The 17,169-nt window shown below is 42.1% G+C and overlaps 1 protein-coding gene across 3 annotated transcripts; it reads left to right on the top strand.

The window, feature by feature from the left end:
- Positions 1-5,222: 5,222 nt before the first annotated feature.
- On the top strand, positions 5,223-14,834 carry LOC121645471 (WD repeat domain phosphoinositide-interacting protein 1-like). Of its 3 annotated transcripts, XM_041993956.1 has the most exons (6): positions 5,223-5,266; positions 5,298-5,336; positions 8,204-8,286; positions 9,612-9,781; positions 9,932-10,028; positions 14,736-14,834. In XM_041993956.1, the coding sequence occupies exons 2-5, from the start codon at positions 5,326-5,328 to the stop codon at positions 9,983-9,985; spliced, it is 318 nt and encodes a 105-aa protein (XP_041849890.1). In that variant the 5' UTR covers positions 5,223-5,266; positions 5,298-5,325; the 3' UTR covers positions 9,986-10,028; positions 14,736-14,834. The 3 variants fall into 3 exon arrangements, with proteins under 3 accessions (XP_041849890.1, XP_041849889.1, XP_041849888.1); XM_041993955.1 differs by lacking the exons at positions 5,223-5,266; positions 5,298-5,336 and adding an exon at positions 5,810-6,163 and having other exon boundaries at positions 9,615-9,781; XM_041993954.1 differs by lacking the exons at positions 5,223-5,266; positions 5,298-5,336 and adding an exon at positions 5,810-6,163.
- The last annotated feature ends 2,335 nt before the right edge of the window (positions 14,835-17,169 follow it).

Raw genomic sequence — 17,169 nt, 5'->3', positions numbered from 1 at the left:
ACACACACACACTGTTGTTTGGCTGACCACAGGGCGGATACAGTTCCAAGTAGACTGCTTAAAGCGGACCTTCTTGCTTCAGGACTTGGAGAGCAAAAAGTGACACTTTCAGGTTAGTGTGAAACCAGGAATTGACCAAAAAAAAAAAAAAAAAAAAAAAAATCTATTGTACATTGACTCATTGAAGTTATTTGTAGTTTAACCCAATATTTTTTAATGTAGTCCTAATATTTCCGGTTCATATTCAAGTCAGCAGTGGTGGATTATGGATTTTCAGAATGTGAATAATAGTTATCACAAGCTTATTTCCTTACTTTTAAAAGTCAATATAAATTATGCCTTTTTTAAATTTGTTTCTTAGTGTCACAAACCGGGAGATTGGACTCAAATAAATCAGTATTCCAGAGAAAGGTAAAAATGGTTTATTTGAGCAATGAGAAAGTGTAATGGTGTTCTATTCGGTCTCGCTTGGTCAGCTCTTCTGTGGGGGTATGAGAACAGGTGTTAGAAGGCAGGGAGTCCGTGACAGAGATGCAGGATATTATAGATTCACGTACCGGGTGCTGTAGTGTAGTTGGTGAGAGTAAACTGGCAGGACCGGAAAGGCCAGACAGGAGACCGCTGGAGTGGGTAGACAACTGCTGGATAGAGAACAGGTTAGTGGAGGAATAACTGGCGGGGGTCAGGGTCTCCAGCCCACAGAAGCGGGTGCGTCTGGGCAGAGAAGATAAGTCCGTGATCCAGAATCCAAATCCAAGAATCAGTCCAGAGGTCAGTAATCCAGAAATCCAATAATCAAACAGAGTTACCAGTCAGGGGGCAGGCTGAGACGGGGATCCAGGTCCAAAAACAAGGTCAACAATAGGCAGGCAGGCAAACAGGCAGAACAACGGCTGGATGCGTGCAGGGAAGAACCAAGACGATCTGGCGGAGAGAAGCTGTCACAGGCAGGTATTTAAAGGGCGCTGTCATGCCGAGAACTGCATGTCTGCCGAGATTTGCATGCCCATCGCGTGAACGCGCACCACTAAGTAAGCGTAATCGTGTCGTTGTTTGAAACATTTCACATCTAGAATCGATGTAGCTTTGATTGTTGTTCTTTTATAAGATAATAATGTATTTGAGAGATGTACTTTAGTAATATTTAGAGCTACACCACTGGGTAAAACATTCTTTATTTGCTTCTTTAACTCATTTAAGAAGTGTAACGTTTTTCTGTCCACAGAGTTTTTGGCAGCGGTTCACCTATGTAAATTTAGCCCGTAACTGGTTAAAAAACACGGCAAAATCTTCCACTCAAATGATCCAGACATTATGTTTTTTTTTTCTTCTTCTTCTTCTTTTGGTTTTTCTTTCATTGTCACATGTTTTGGTTGGTCAAAAATAACAACAAGGGAAATTAATAAAGGTGGAAGTACTGGTTACAGGTTTTATAGGGTTTATATGGCTCCCAATATTTAATGGCTAGTATTTCAATCAATCTGGTTTTATTTATACAACTCTAGTCAAAGTGCTGGACAGAGATAAAAACAGGAATAAAAACAAAGTACACTTAACAATTATAAATATCACAACTTTCTCAACTGACACCCCCTATCACGCATCAAAGGCTGATCTGACAAAATAGATTTTCAGTCTTTCTTAAACAGGGGCAGGGTTCACATATGTAGGTTACATGTAAGAAACACACACTGATCAGTCATATTAGACTAGTTATAATGTGGGAAACACCATTTCAACCATACCTGTATGTATTTAGGCTCCGGGGGGGGATGCATATTCTGGCAACGCAGATTCAGTGCTTGCCGAGAAATGCATCCCCTGGTTTATTAACGTACCAGACATTAGCTACAACACAGTCTTTATCTTCCTAAAATTTGCGATTCCACATCAATGTTGTTAGATGTACAATTAAAATGAGCACAGCTCACATAATCAAAAGAAATTGTTATGACAGGTATTACAGGTCTCATTGAAAATAATACTAAAGAGTCTTTCATGTTTAAGTTCCCAAATGTTTAAGTTTTTTATTGCAGACAGAACCAAAACAAATCTGGAGGTGACAGGTTTTATGTTAAATTTACATAAACGAATAAAATAGAAGTAAAAGAAATCCAGTCAAAATTTTAAAGAAAGCAAGGTAATCATGGAAGGCTCAGTTGCAATTCTCTGAGAAAAGAAAAACCTCCAAAATAAATGTTCATTTTTTTTGGGGTGGAAAGCTTTTTACAGAGAGAAAGCACAAATGTACTCCACCTCCAGTGCTTGATTTTTGACACAGCCATGGTGGTACCACCTATCACAGCTGTCACAGGCAATCTGAAAATTTGAAAGACATTTGTGAATGTCAACATTCCCTTCCCATAATTCTTTACTTTCACTATGAGGATTACTTCCACTACACAATTAGAAAGCTAAATTCTTTAACCTTTAATGACACACTAACCCGTTAGAAAAATGTCTAATAATAACAGCAGACCCTCACCTATGGTCATGAGCTGTGGGTAGTGACCGAAAGAACGAGATCTCGAATACAAGCGGCCGAAATGAGTTTCCTCCGCAGGGTGGCCGGGCTCTCCCTTAGAGATAGGGTGAGAAGCTCGGTGATCCGGGAGGGGCTCAGAGTAGAGCCGCTTCTCCTCCACATCGAGAGGAGCCAGATGAGGTGGCTCGGGCATCTGGTTAGGATGCCTCCTGGACGCCTCCCTGGTGAGGTGTTCCGGGCACGTCCCACCGGAAGGAGGCCCCGGGAATGACCCAGGACACGCTGGATAGACTACATCTCTCGGCTGGCCTGGGAAGTGTTTGTTTATATATATATATGTATATAAGAACAAGTTTTACATATGTTGGTATTCAGATTATGGATTTTTCTCAGCAGTGCCTTCTATTTTCATGTCATGCACTGCAAGTTGGATATTGCGTCACCAATGAGAAATTATTTTATTTTCTTACAGAAACACTCAAGAACCTCTGCCATTACTGTGGCTTTGAGGAAACTGATGATCCACAATGGGTAATGACATTAAATTTATTAAATTGGGAATTAGAAATAGATATTGCATCTTAACAGACTGGTGTTATTCCATCCATCCATCCATCCATTCTCTTCCGCTTATCCGGAGTCGGGTCGCGGGGGCAGCTGCCTAAGCAGGGAAACCCAGACTTCCCTCTCCCCGGCCACATTCACCAGCTCATCCGAAGGGATCCCGAGGCGTTCCCAGGCCAGCCGAGAGATGTAGTCTATCCAGCGTGTCCTGGGTCATTCCCGGGGCCTCCTTCCGGTGGGACGTGCCCGGAACACCTCACCAGGGAGGCGTCCAGGAGGCATCCTAACCAGATGCCCGAGCCACCTCATCTGGCTCCTCTCGATGTGGAGGAGAAGCGGCTCTACTCTGAGCCCCTCCCGGATCACCGAGCTTCTCACCCTATCTCTAAGGGAGAGCCCGGCCACCCTGCGGAGGAAACTCATTTCGGCCGCTTGTATTCGAGATCTCGTTCTTTCGGTCACTACCCACAGCTCATGACCATAGGTGAGGGTCTGCTGTTATTATTAGACATTTTTCTAACGGGTTAGTGTGTCATTAAAGGTTAAAGAATTTAGCTTTCTAATTGTGTAGTGGAAGTAATCCTCATAGTGAAAGTAAAGAATTATGGGAAGGGAATGTTGACATTCACAAATGTCTTTCAAATTTTCAGATTGCCTGTGACAGCTGTGATAGGTGGTACCACCATGGCTGTGTCAAAAATCAAGCACTGGAGGTGGAGTACATTTGTGCTTTCTCTCTGTAAAAAGCTTTCCACCCCAAAAAAAATGAACATTTATTTTGGAGGTTTTTCTTTTCTCAGAGAATTGCAACTGAGCCTTCCATGATTACCTTGCTTTCTTTAAAATTTTGACTGGATTTCTTTTACTTCTATTTTATTCGTTTATGTAAATTTAACATAAAACCTGTCACCTCCAGATTTGTTTTGGTTCTGTCTGCAATAAAAAACTTAAACATTTGGGAACTTAAACATGAAAGACTCTTTAGTATTATTTTCAATGAGACCTGTAATACCTGTCATAACAATTTCTTTTGATTATGTGAGCTGTGCTCATTTTAATTGTACATCTAACAACATTGATGTGGAATCGCAAATTTTAGGAAGATAAAGACTGTGTTGTAGCTAATGTCTGGTACGTTAATAAACCAGGGGATGCATTTCTCGGCAAGCACTGAATCTGCGTTGCCAGAATATGCATCCCCCCCCTGGAGCCTAAATACATACAGGTATGGTTGAAATGGTGTTTCCCACATTATAACTAGTCTAATATGCATGATCAGTGTGTGTTTCTTACATGTAACCTACATATGTGAACCCTGCCCCTGTTTAAGAAAGACTGAAAATCTATTTTGTCAGATCAGCCTTTGATGCGTGATAGGGGGTGTCAGTTGAGAAAGTTGTGATATTTATAATTGTTAAGTGTACTTTGTTTTTATTCCTGTTTTTATCTCTGTCCAGCACTTTGACTAGAGTTGTATAAATAAAACCAGATTGATTGAAATACTAGCCATTAAATATTGGGAGCCATATAAACCCTATAAAACCTGTAACCAGTACTTCCACCTTTATTAATTTCCCTTGTTGTTATTTTTGACCAACCAAAACATGTGACAATGAAAGAAAAACCAAAAGAAGAAGAAGAAGAAAAAAAAAACAATGTCTGGGTTATTTGAGTGGAAGATTTTGCCGTGTTTTTTAACCAGTTACGGGCTAAATTTACATAGGTGAACCGCTGCCAAAAACTCTGTGGACAGAAAAACGTTACACTTCTTAAATGAGTTAAAGAAGCAAATAAAGAATGTTTTACCCAGTGGTGTAGCTCTAAATATTACTAAAGTACATCTCTCAAATACATTATTATCTTATAAAAGAACAACAATCAAAGCTACATCGATTCTAGATGTGAAATGTTTCAAACAACGACACGATTACGCTTGCTTAGTGGTGCGCGTTCACGCGATGGGCATGCAAATCTCGGCAGACATGCAGTTCTCGGCATGACACCGTTCATATGCACGGGTTGTTTTCACCGACCAGCTGTTCGTGGTCATGTGACTTCCGGGTTGTGAGGTAACTGCGGGCCTGAATGTGGATCAGCTGATTTCACCATCATCATCATAACTAAGCAGCATCCACTCTTATTCCACCATCCGAAACGTCGTCTTAATTTATTTATTTCCTTTTCCAATCCTCCGAACTTCCCAGCAGTTTCCAGAAGGAATTCTCTGATTTCTCTGTGTTTCAGTCCAGAGCGACTTCCTCCCCCTCACCTGGTTGATGGTCCTCAGGTGAAATGTTTTTGATTGCTTCCGTTTTTCCTTCTGCTGCTTCAACACTCTCCTCTTTTGTACGTTATGATTTAAATCACAAATAAACCTTCAGCTGGTTGATGAAGGTTTGGTTTTAAAGCTCAAGTGTAGTATTTATTCAACAGTTCATATTTGTGGTGGACTGACTCACAATCATTAACAATTTATAGGTTTATCTACAAACCGACTCTGATTGGTCTGTTCCACCCACGTGGTTAAAAGGGGCGTTTTCACCGATCTGAGGCGGCTCATCCGCTGGTTAAAAAGGAAAAAAACTCCGCCCACACCGTTTTCACTGCTCAGTTCCCGGGCACTAAATGGAGCAGACCCACTGTACAAAAGCTCACCAGCCAATAAAAATCCACCGCTGACCAGTTGACCAATGAAAATAGCAGCGGAAACGTAGTTTGACTACCAGCCAATGGGAAGAGGGCGGACTAGTGACGTAGCTGTGTCAGCTGTTCTTGTCTTGCTCGTGTTTTTCTCTTTCTTCCTCCGGGTTCTGGATCTCTAAAACAACCTCCTTTGAACCCAGGTCAGCCGGGTTTTGGAAGGGGACAGCATCCTTGCTCCGCACCGGAACCGAAGCACAACCCTCCGGCCTACTTTTCCTTTCGAATTGGGAGCCGTCCTCCGCCGACATCGAGCGACGATGTGCAGCCGATCCAGGCCTCCAGTCCGGTTTGGAGGGAGGGCAGGAGGTCGCTGGGAATCGGGATGGAGACCACGGAGGGCGCGGGCACGGCTGCCGGAGCATACGGTCCGGGGCTCCGGTTCGGCTGTGCCTCCTTCAAGCAAGACTCCACGTAAGCATCCGAGCAGCCGCTGGTCAGGCTCTCCTGAAGGCAGCAGCTGTTTCCTCTGCGCTGCGTCCTGCAGAGTCTGGAGGTTCGGTCTCTAGATGGAAAACCCTTCTGTCCCACCAAGCACCAGGGCTGCATCAAGCCCAGAGCCCAGAGATCTGGACCTCTGGTCTCTGATGGAGGAAATCTGCCTCTCACTGAGCCTCTGGCGCTTTATACCATGCTGCATTCAGTGGAACGTAGGAAATGGGAGGTCAGGGTCTGGAAATCCTGGAATTATCCACCTGCGGGTTTTATTCTTAACAACAAATACTTTCCATCGTTCTCTGGGATTTATTTCTTTTCTTTTATCCTATTATTATGTTTTATTTTATGCTTTTTATTAATGATTGGAACCTTGGAATTTATCATATTTTTATTTTGTTTTGTTTCATTATTTTATCTCATGTTATTTCCTTTGTTTTGTTAACTTTATTTACATTGTTGTATTTTTTAATTTTTTTATTTCATTCTATTTCTTTTTCAGTTTGTTTACTATTGTATTTTTATTCTATTCGTTCTATTATTTTTTTATCTTGTTTTCTGTTTATTAGTTTTATTTGGGTTTTATTTGTTTTATTTTATTTTTAAGCTTGATTTAATGATAAATCCCATGTTCCCAGATGCCATTGAATGCAGCCCTCCTGTAGCCCATTGCAGAGCATGCTTTGTGCTACTGATGGCGACTCCTCTGTTACAGGCAGATGAGTTTAAGAACTTTTTACACCTCGTTCAGAAATAAAAACGCCCTGTTGGAACAAAGTTAGGCTTACATGAGAATTATCTGGCAGCTCTTTATGTTAAACATGTGTTAGGAGACGGTTTAAACCAGCATTTTCCCAGATGTTTTCTGTACATTCCTGCCCTGCCTCGTCCTGCTGTGTAACAGGCAGAAACCTGTTGACTCATCCACAACTGAACTGTGTGAAATATGCAGCTTTCTCTCTCGTCTCCAGGCTGTTTCATCATGGTGAAAAGTTGCTTATAGTTCAGAGACATGTCATTAACAGGACAAGCCTGCAGGAGGCATCAGCCTGCATTCTTCCACTGCTGCAGAGCTGGAGATAATTACCTTAGAAGATGGCAGTTTAGCCCAAAAACAGACGTTTCATATCCCGCAGATCATTTCTTACAGTTTTCTGCTGAGCAATGTGGCCCTATGAGGCTTCCGTCTGGCTCTGTGTCTGCTGCATGTCTATGATTTTATTAGTTACACAGCAGCTTATTCCTCTGCATCAAACTTGTCATGTCTGTATCTGCTGGTCTTGGCCAGCTCCCTGGAGAATGCAGCATAGCATTAAAGCGACCAGACGAGCTCTTATTATTCTGATTACTCTGCAGGTTACTTAAACCACCCGGAGCACCTGAACACATCTCCCCAGCAGCTGGATAAACTTCCATCATCCATCAGAACCCTTCCTCATGTCTTCCTCTTCTTTCTGAACCGACTCCATCTTTTTAACCCAGGGGTGTCCAAAGTCGTCCTCGAGGGTTTTCAATGTTTAGCTGCTCCAACACAGCTGACTCACATTAAATGGACCCACCAGCTAAAAAAAAGTTCTGCACAGTGACTCGTTAATGTGAGTCAGGTGTTTTGGAGCAGGTAACAAGGAAACCTGCAGGATTGTGGCCCTCAAGGACCAGAACCCCGGTTTTATCGGTTTCAGTCTTATTCCCAGTAGGATCCAGTTTTGTGCTATTAGTCTGTTCCAGATGCTGCCGGCTGTTCCACCGAATGGCTCTACTCTCCGTTACCTTGAAGCTTATCTAAAATTACATATATGATCTCTGCATGTGTGTCCGGCAGGGGGCGAAGTTATAACATTTTACATGGAAGGGGGGTGTGGCAGGTTTAGCCACACATGACCCCGCCCCCAGCTGGTGAAGCTCACATGGTGGGGTTGGAAGTTGTGATGAGGCTGAACACCCACATCAGACATGATTGTCTTGAACGAGTTTTGTGTTCCAGCTCGGTAGAAAAGAACAATTGTGTGTGTGTTGCAGGTCGCTGGCTTTGGGAACAAGGACCGGCTACAGGCTGTTTTCTCTGACCATGGTGGAAAAACTGGACTGCATCCACGAGAGCGGTCAGTATCCCACTCTGTACCAGCAGAAATCAGAGCAGGGACCTTCCCTAACACGGTAGCTGCTGGTGGTATAACCGGGTTTATGCTTCAGCTATGCAGGGGCGGGTCTAGAAAAGGTCTGATGGGGGGCAGGAGCCCTGACCAGGAAAAGGGGGGGCACAGATGAGACCTTTCTTAGGTCTAGATTTTATGAAATAAAGAACTGATTATTACAACTAAAGTGATCGTGTGATGTAAAAAAGTGAAGTAAAACTAGTAAAACAAGCAGCCAAAGATGTGTTTTAACCAGCAGGTGTTTACTTTGGGTGATGCTGCTGTAGGACTTTTGTCACGGCTGCACAAACACACTTCATTGATAAAAGGAAAAAGCTGTTTTTATCCAGATCATCAGTTTTATCAGAGTTTCTTCATCAATGTCGGCTGTTTAACTTCAGTCGTCACATCTGCTGCTTTTAGGACAGAAATTATCACCATGGAGACGGTTGGTGAGATGATGCTGGATGAATTCTGATCTATGATCTAGAACATGGTAGAGATGATTTAGAACAACATATAGAAGTACATTACATGCTGCATTTACTGACCATAGGACGTCTGAGGTTTACCCAAGAGAAGGTCAGTTAACAGTAAATATTTGTAGCATCGGCTCGTTCTGGTGATACGATGCCTTAAAAAACGAGCAGATTTCAGGCTAGAATGGTGATTAATCATGATTAATTTGTAAGATGTGATTAATCATGATTAACAATTGTATTAATTTCACAGCCCCAACACATGATGTGAGATGTTATTTATGTCGTGTGTGTTCCATACACAAGTGTTTTTTACTTTCTTATATTTTTAACATTCTGTGGGCTTTTGTGTCCTTTATTATTCAGCAGGTAAATGGTAAATGGACTATACTTATATAGTGCTTTTCCAGTCAGTTTGACCCCTCAAATGCTTTACACTACATATCACATTCACACCCACAACCCCGGTAAAGGTCAGTTAATGTTAGATAATTGTAGTTTTGGCTCTTTCTGTTGATAGAATACAGGAAAAAGAGCAAATTTTCAGGCATCGTCACAGACGGTGATTATTCATGATTCGCTTATTAACTGTGATTATCTGATTTAAAAATTTTAATCAACTGACAGCCCTAACAAAACATAATAATAATAATTAGAATTGTTCCACTCTGGTTTGATCAGTTTTTAAACCTTTAACTTCTTTCTGAGCAGCAATTGAAATGTAGGTCAGGGTTCCAGATAGTCTGTTTCTTTAGATGAAGTATTGAGTTGGGCCCACTGCGTTTGATCTGCTCCATCCTCTCGTGTGCTCAGCAGAGACTCCAGATGTTTACATCGTGGAGCGTCTGTTCTCCAGCAGTCTGGTCGCGGTGGTGAGCGCCACCACGCCACAACGCATGAACATCTACCACTTCAAGAAAGGGACTGAGATCTGCAACTACAGCTACCCCACGGCATTCTCGCTGAGTCAGCTCAACAGACAGGTCACTGATTGCTGGACGGCCTCCATGTTTCCAGCTTAACAGAGATCTTTATATTTCATACTTGAGCCAGCTATGGCCAGGCCAGACCAGCTGAAGCGTGGTCCAGATGCTTTCACTGACCTGACCTTGCTGACCTGCTGTGTGTTACAGAGGCTGGTGGTCTGCCTGAAGAGTCCATTTACATCCACAACATCAAAGACATGAAGCTGCATGAAGACTCTCCTCAACACTCCGTCCAACCTCTCAGGTACAGTAGGACACGGAGACACACGTCCTCCCACTGACAACAGGTCACCGAGGTCCGGCTGACATCTGTAGGAGCTGAAGGTGAAGATCCTGGAGGATGAGGATGGATGATGGTGGAACCATGCTGTGTAAGCTGATGATGATGATGGTGATGATGATGATGATGATGGTGGATCATGCTGTTAAACTGATGATGATGATGGTGATGATGATGATGATGGTGGATCATGTTGTTAAAACTGATGATGATGGTGATGATGACGATGATGATGGTGGTGGTGGTGGACCTTGTTGTTAAACTCATAATGATGATGATGGTGGACCATGCTGCTTAACTGATGATGATGATGATGATGGTGGTAGACCATGTTGTTAAACTGATGATGACAATGATGATGATGATGATGGTGGACCATGTTGTTAAACTGATGATGATGATGATGGTGATGGACCGTACTGTTAAACTGATGATGATAATGACGATGATGATGGTGATGGTAGTGGACCATATTGTTAAACTGATGATGACGATGATGATGATGGTGGTGGACCATGTTGTTAAACTGATGATGATGATGGAGGTGGTGGACCATGCTGTTAAACTGATGATGACGATGATGATGATGGTGGTGGACCATGTTGTTAAACTGATGATGATGATGATGGTGATGGACCGTACTGTTAAACTGATGATGACGATGGAGGTGGTGATGGTGATGGTAGTGGACCATATTGTTAAACTGATGATGACGATGATGGATGATGGTGGTGGACCATGTTGTTAAACTGATGATGATGATGGAGGTGGTGGACCATGCTGTTAAACTGATGATGACGATGATGATGATGGTGGTAGACCATGTTGTTATAACTGTATGATTGATAATGATGATGATAGTGGACCATGTTGTTAAACTGATGATGATGATGATGGTGATGGTCCATACTGTAAACTGATAATGACGATGATGATGATGGTGGTAGACCATGTTGTTAAACTGATGATGATAATGATGATGGTGGTGACCATGTTGTTAAACTGATATGATGATGGAGGTGGTGGACCATGCTGTTAAACTGATAATGACGATGATGATGGTGGTGGACCATGTTGTCAAAGTGATGATGATAATGATGATGATGATAGTGGACCATGTTGTTAAACTGATGATGACAATGATGATGATGGTGGACCATGTTGTTAAACTGATGATGATGGTGGACCATGTTGTTAAACTGATGATGATGATGGTGGTAGACCATGTTGTTAAACTGATGATGATGATGATGATGGTGGACTATGCTGTTAAAACTGATGATGACGATGATGATGATGATGGTGGTAGACCATGTTGTTAAACTGATGATGATGATGGAGGTGGTGGACCATGTTGTTAAACTGATGATGATGATGATGGTGGACCATGTTGCCAAACTGATGATGATAATGATGATGATGATGATGTGGGACCATGTTGTTAAACTGATGATGATAATGATGATGATTGATGATGGTGGACCATGTTGTTAAACTGATGATGATAATGATGATGATGATGATGATAGTGGACCATGTTGTTAAACTGATGATGATAATGATGATGATGATGGTGGACCATGTTGTTAAACTGATGATGATAATGATGATGATGATGATGATGATGATGGTGGACCATGTTGTTAAACTGATGATGATGATGATGATGATGGTGGACCATGTTGTTAAACTGATGATGATAATGATGATGATGATGATGATGATGATGGTGGACCATGTTGTTAAACTGATGATGATAATGATGATGGTGGACCATGCTGTTAAACTGATGATGATGATGATGATGGTGATGGTGGAGGACCATGCTGTTAAACTGATGATGACGATGATGGTGGTGAACCATGTTGTTTAAACTGATGATGATGGTGGTGGTGGACCATGCTGTTAAACTCATAATGACGATGATGATGATGGTGAACCATGTTGTTTAACTGATGATGATGATGATGGTGAACCATATTGTTTAACTGATGATGATGGTCGGTGGTGACCATGCTGTTAAACTCATAATGACGATGATGATGATGATAGTGGACCATGTTGTTAAACTGATGATGATGATGATGGTGGACCATGTTGTTAAACTGATGATGATAATGATGATGATGATGATGATGGTGGACCATGTTGTTAACTCATGATGATAATGATGATGATGATGGTGGACCATGTTGTTAACTGATGATGACGATGATGATGATGATGGTGGACCATGTTGGTTAAACTGATGATGACGATATGATGATGATGGTGGACCATCGTTGTTAAACTGATGATGATAATAATGATGATGATGATGATGATGGTGGACCATGTTGTTAAACTGATGATGATAATGATGATGATGATGATGATGACTGGGTGGACCATGTTGGTAAACTAATGATGATAATGATGATGATGATGGTGGACCATGTTGTTAAAACTCATAATGGACGATGATGATGATGATAGTGTACCATGTTGTTAAACTGATGATGACGATGATGATGATGATGGTGGACCATGTTGTTAAACTGATGATGATAATGATGAATTGATGAGGATGGTGGACCATGTTGTTAAACTGATGATGACGATGATGATGAATGGACTTGATTGGAAATGAGGTGTGACCATGTTGTTAAACTGAATGATGACGATGAATGATGATGATGATTGATGATGGTGTGACCATGTTGTTAAAACTGATGATGACGATTGATGATGATGATGGTGTGTACCATTGTTGTTAAACTGATGTGAATGACGTGATGATGAGGATGATGGGTGGAGCCATTGTTGTTAAACTGATGATGACGATGATGATGATGATAGTGGACATTTTGTTAAACTGATGATGACGATGATGATGATGATGGTGGAGACCATGTTGTGTTAAACTGGATGATGACGATGATGATGATGATAGTGGACCATTTTCGTTAAAACTGATGATGACGATGATGATGATGATGGTGGACCATGTTGTTAAACTGATGATGATAATATATGATGAGTGATGAGTAATGGTGGACCATGTTGTTAAACTGATGATGATAATGATGATGATGATGATGATTGATGGTGGACCATGTTGGTAAACTAATGATGATAATGATGATGATGATGGTGGACCATGTTGTTAAACTCATATGACGATGATGATGATGATAGTGGACCATGTTGTTAAACTGATGATGACGATGATGATGATGATGGTGGACATGTTGTTAAAACTGATGATGATAATGATGATGATGATGATGGTGGACCATGTTGTTAAACTGATGATGACGATGATGATGATGATGGTGGACCATGTTGTTAAACTGATGATGACGATGATGATGATGATGGTGGACCATGTTGTTAAACTGATGATGACGATGATGATGATGATGGTGGACCATGTTGTTAAACTGATGATGACGATGATGATGATGATAGTGGAACCATTTTTGTTAAACTGATGATGACGATGATGATGATGATGGTGGGACCATGTTGTTAAACTGATGATGATAATAATGATGATGATGATGATGGTGGACCATGTTGTAAACTGATGATGACGATGATGATGATGATGGTGGACCATGTTGTTAAACTGATGATGACGATGAATGATGATGATGGTGGACCATGTTGTTAAACTGATGGATGACGATGATGATGATGATAGTGGACCATATTTGTTAAACTGATGATGACGATGATGATGGTGGACCATGTTGTTAAACTGATGATGATAATAATGGATGATGATGATGATGATGGTGGACCATGTTGTTAAACTGATGATGATAATGATGATGATGATTGATGATGATGATTGAATGATGATGGTGGAGCCATGTTGGTAAACTAATGATGATAATGATGATGATGATGGTGGACCATGTTGTTAAACTCATATGGACGGATGATGATGATGATAGTGGACCATGTTGTTAAACTGATGATGATGATGATGGTGGACCATGTTGTTAAACTGATGATGATAATGATGATGATGATGATGATGATGGTGGACCATGTTGTTAAACTGATGATGACGATGATGATGATGATGGTGGACCATGTTGTTAAACTGATGATGATAATAATGATGATGATGATGATGATGGTGGACCATGTTGTTAAACTTGATGATGATAATGATGATGATGATGATGACGGTGGACCATGTTGTTAAACTAATGATGATAATGATGATGATGATGGTGGACCATGTTGTTAAACTGATGATAATGAATGATGATGATGATGATGATGGTGGACCATGCTGTTAAACTGATGATGATGATGATGATGATGATGATGGTGGTGGACCATGTTGTTAAACTGATGATGATGATGATGATGATGATGATGATGATGATGATGATGATGGTGGTGGACCATACTGTTAAACTGATGATGACGATGATGATGATGATGATGATGGTGGTGGTGGACCATACTGTTAAACTGATGATGATGATGATAGTGATGGTGGAGGACCATGCTGTTAAACTGATGATGATGATGGTGGACCATGTTGTTAAACTGATGACGATGATGATGATGGTGGACCATGCTGTTAAGGTGATGATGACGATGATGATGATGATGGTGGACCATGCTGTTAACCTGAGTCCTCTTCTTCGTTGGTTTGTCTGCCTGCAGGTCTCTGTGCTCTCTCTACCAATCATTCCAACTCCTACCTGGCGTACCCGGGCAGCGCCAACCATTGGAGAGATCATGGTGTATGATGCCAATACTCTGGTAAGAAATGTGGACACAGAGCATCTCTATCGCCATGGAAATACTTTCAGTTTTATAGCAGCAAATTTTTTATCAGTGATGGTCAGATGAGTTTCTGTCGAGTTGGGTCTTTCGGGTCGGTCCTGGCGCATTCAGTCTCGCTGCAGCAGGTCCTGTTGGGCCTGCTTCTGTCAGTTTTTTGTCTAGCCAGGTGGATCCTGTCTGGTTGGGTTCTTTAGGGTTGGTTGTCTCAGTTTGGGTTCTGTCGGGTCGATCCTTGTTGGGTGCGCTCATGATGAGGTGGGTCCTGTCAAATTGGTTCGGTAGGTTCAATTTTGTTGGAGCAGGTCCTGTCGAGGTCCAGTTCTGTAGGGGTGGGTTCTGTCAGGTTGTTTCCTGTAGGGTCAGTTTTGTCCGGTGGGTACTGTTGGGTCAGTCCTCTTGGGTCGGGTCCGTTTTGGGGGTGACTCTGTTAAGATCTGTCAGATGCCGGTAATGGAAACACCTACGTTAAAACAATATAAAAATAAAAACTCTGAAATATCGCTAAAAAGTTTACGCTCTAATGAGGGGGTTTTTCCAGACGTGTCGATATAGAAGTATATCGTAAAGGTGTGATGGAAAGCCCTTTTCCCATGTGTTACCCCAAGAGGGTTAACACATGCAAACACCCAAAAAAAACAAAAAAAACAAACCACTGGCTGCAACTCCAGGTACGAGTCTATGATGATGCATCCACTACCTCCAGGACACGGTCAGGACCAACATCAGTGAACGGCTGGGCCCAAAAGCCCGGAACAAAACAGCAGTGTCCTCCTCTGCAGGAAACGTAAGGCACCTGAATGCAACGCTCATTGTCGTCGGCCCTACCAGAATCCATATCCAGGTTACTGATTTAAATAATCCAGAATCACCCTTAGTGCAACAAGATCTTACCCGTCTATGCGGTTCCCACAGGAGGAGCGACACGAATACTGCCAAACGGTCTTACTTGGCCACCAATGGCTCCTGCGGTTAACCCGCCCAGGGTAACACCAACCTGACCTCAGCGATCGGTTGTCCACCCAGCTGTAAGAAGTCCAAACTGAGCGTATAAAACTGCTAACACCTAGCAGAGAAAGAATGACAGTAGTCACAGTATCAGCAGCTATGTTCAGGCCACCTCTTTCACAACAGCCAAGGAGCCATCACGGAGCCTGCATCGGGAGAGGAGATGCACACTGACTGGCTGACGCCTGTCAGGTAGCACATTCACTCCTCCCACTGCAGTCCAGCTCTGATAGATTGCACCTGGCCGGTGTAATTGATGGAGAAGAAGGATGTGGAAACCATTCCCACCACAATAGCAAACGACTTGCAAAATACAGTTTTTACAAAGATTTAGAATTCTCTATCCTCCTCAAAGTCTTTTTTTACTTCTCTTCATTCTCCTTTTTTTTCTGTTCTCTCCGGTCAGGTCCAGCAAGATTACACAGATTTCATAATTCCACCCGGTGTTTGACCGGCGTGTTTGTAAAGCAGCTAAATAACTGATAAAGCTGCAGGTCAGGACAGCCGTGCAGGCTGGTGGTGGCGACGCCCTCTAGGATGACCCCAAAGAGCCCCGCCCACCATATACCACACAGCTACGCCCCCCAACAGTCTTGTGTGTGTGTTTTGTAGTGTCATTGTTTTCTATGTAAAGATGACTAAGTGTGATTAAACGGAGGAACAAGCCATCACAGCGTGCAGGAAAAGCAGCCACTGAGGCCTCTGAGGAGTTTTCTATTCCAGCCTTTGGAATTGACTAAAATGAGAATTTTCAATCAGTTTATCAGTTATTCCAAGTAGAAGCAGCAACTGATTTAAAAGTTTTTTCCAAGTTCTGTTCTTACTCTAGTACTGCCATCTGTGGACCAGAATGGGAGCGAGGGCTGCAATTGAGCCTTGTTCTGGACATGTAGGGAGAATGATGAATAGTTTTAGTTTGGGCTATATTATATAAATGACAGGAACGTCGTTTTAAACTTTAAATAGCCCAGTTTCTGCACTAACTACGTAAACAAAAACATTTCTGGACCTGTGAGTGAAACCCTTTACTGAAAATAAAAGGATGTAATTTTGCTCTCGCGGACGTGAATGAGGACGTGTTGCGGCTGCTCTTAACGCATCGGCCAAGCAGAACTTTTTCTTGTGGGGCTCCAAGAAGTATTGTGTGATTGGTCGGACATTTGAGGTGGCGTGGTTAATGTAAGCATGAAGCCAAAAGTTGTCACTTCGCATTTTCGCTGATGCGAGGTTGAACGAATAGTTTTCATTAACAGCTGATCGAGGTGGTGAACATGTGGTAAATAAAGACGCCGCCGCATGCTCAACC

This window comes from Melanotaenia boesemani, chromosome 9, assembly GCF_017639745.1.
Source record: "Melanotaenia boesemani isolate fMelBoe1 chromosome 9, fMelBoe1.pri, whole genome shotgun sequence".
Classification (NCBI taxonomy): Eukaryota; Metazoa; Chordata; class Actinopteri; order Atheriniformes; family Melanotaeniidae; genus Melanotaenia; species Melanotaenia boesemani.
The sequence above is the reverse complement of the archived record's forward strand: the minus strand, read 5'-3'. Positions and strand labels throughout refer to the sequence as shown.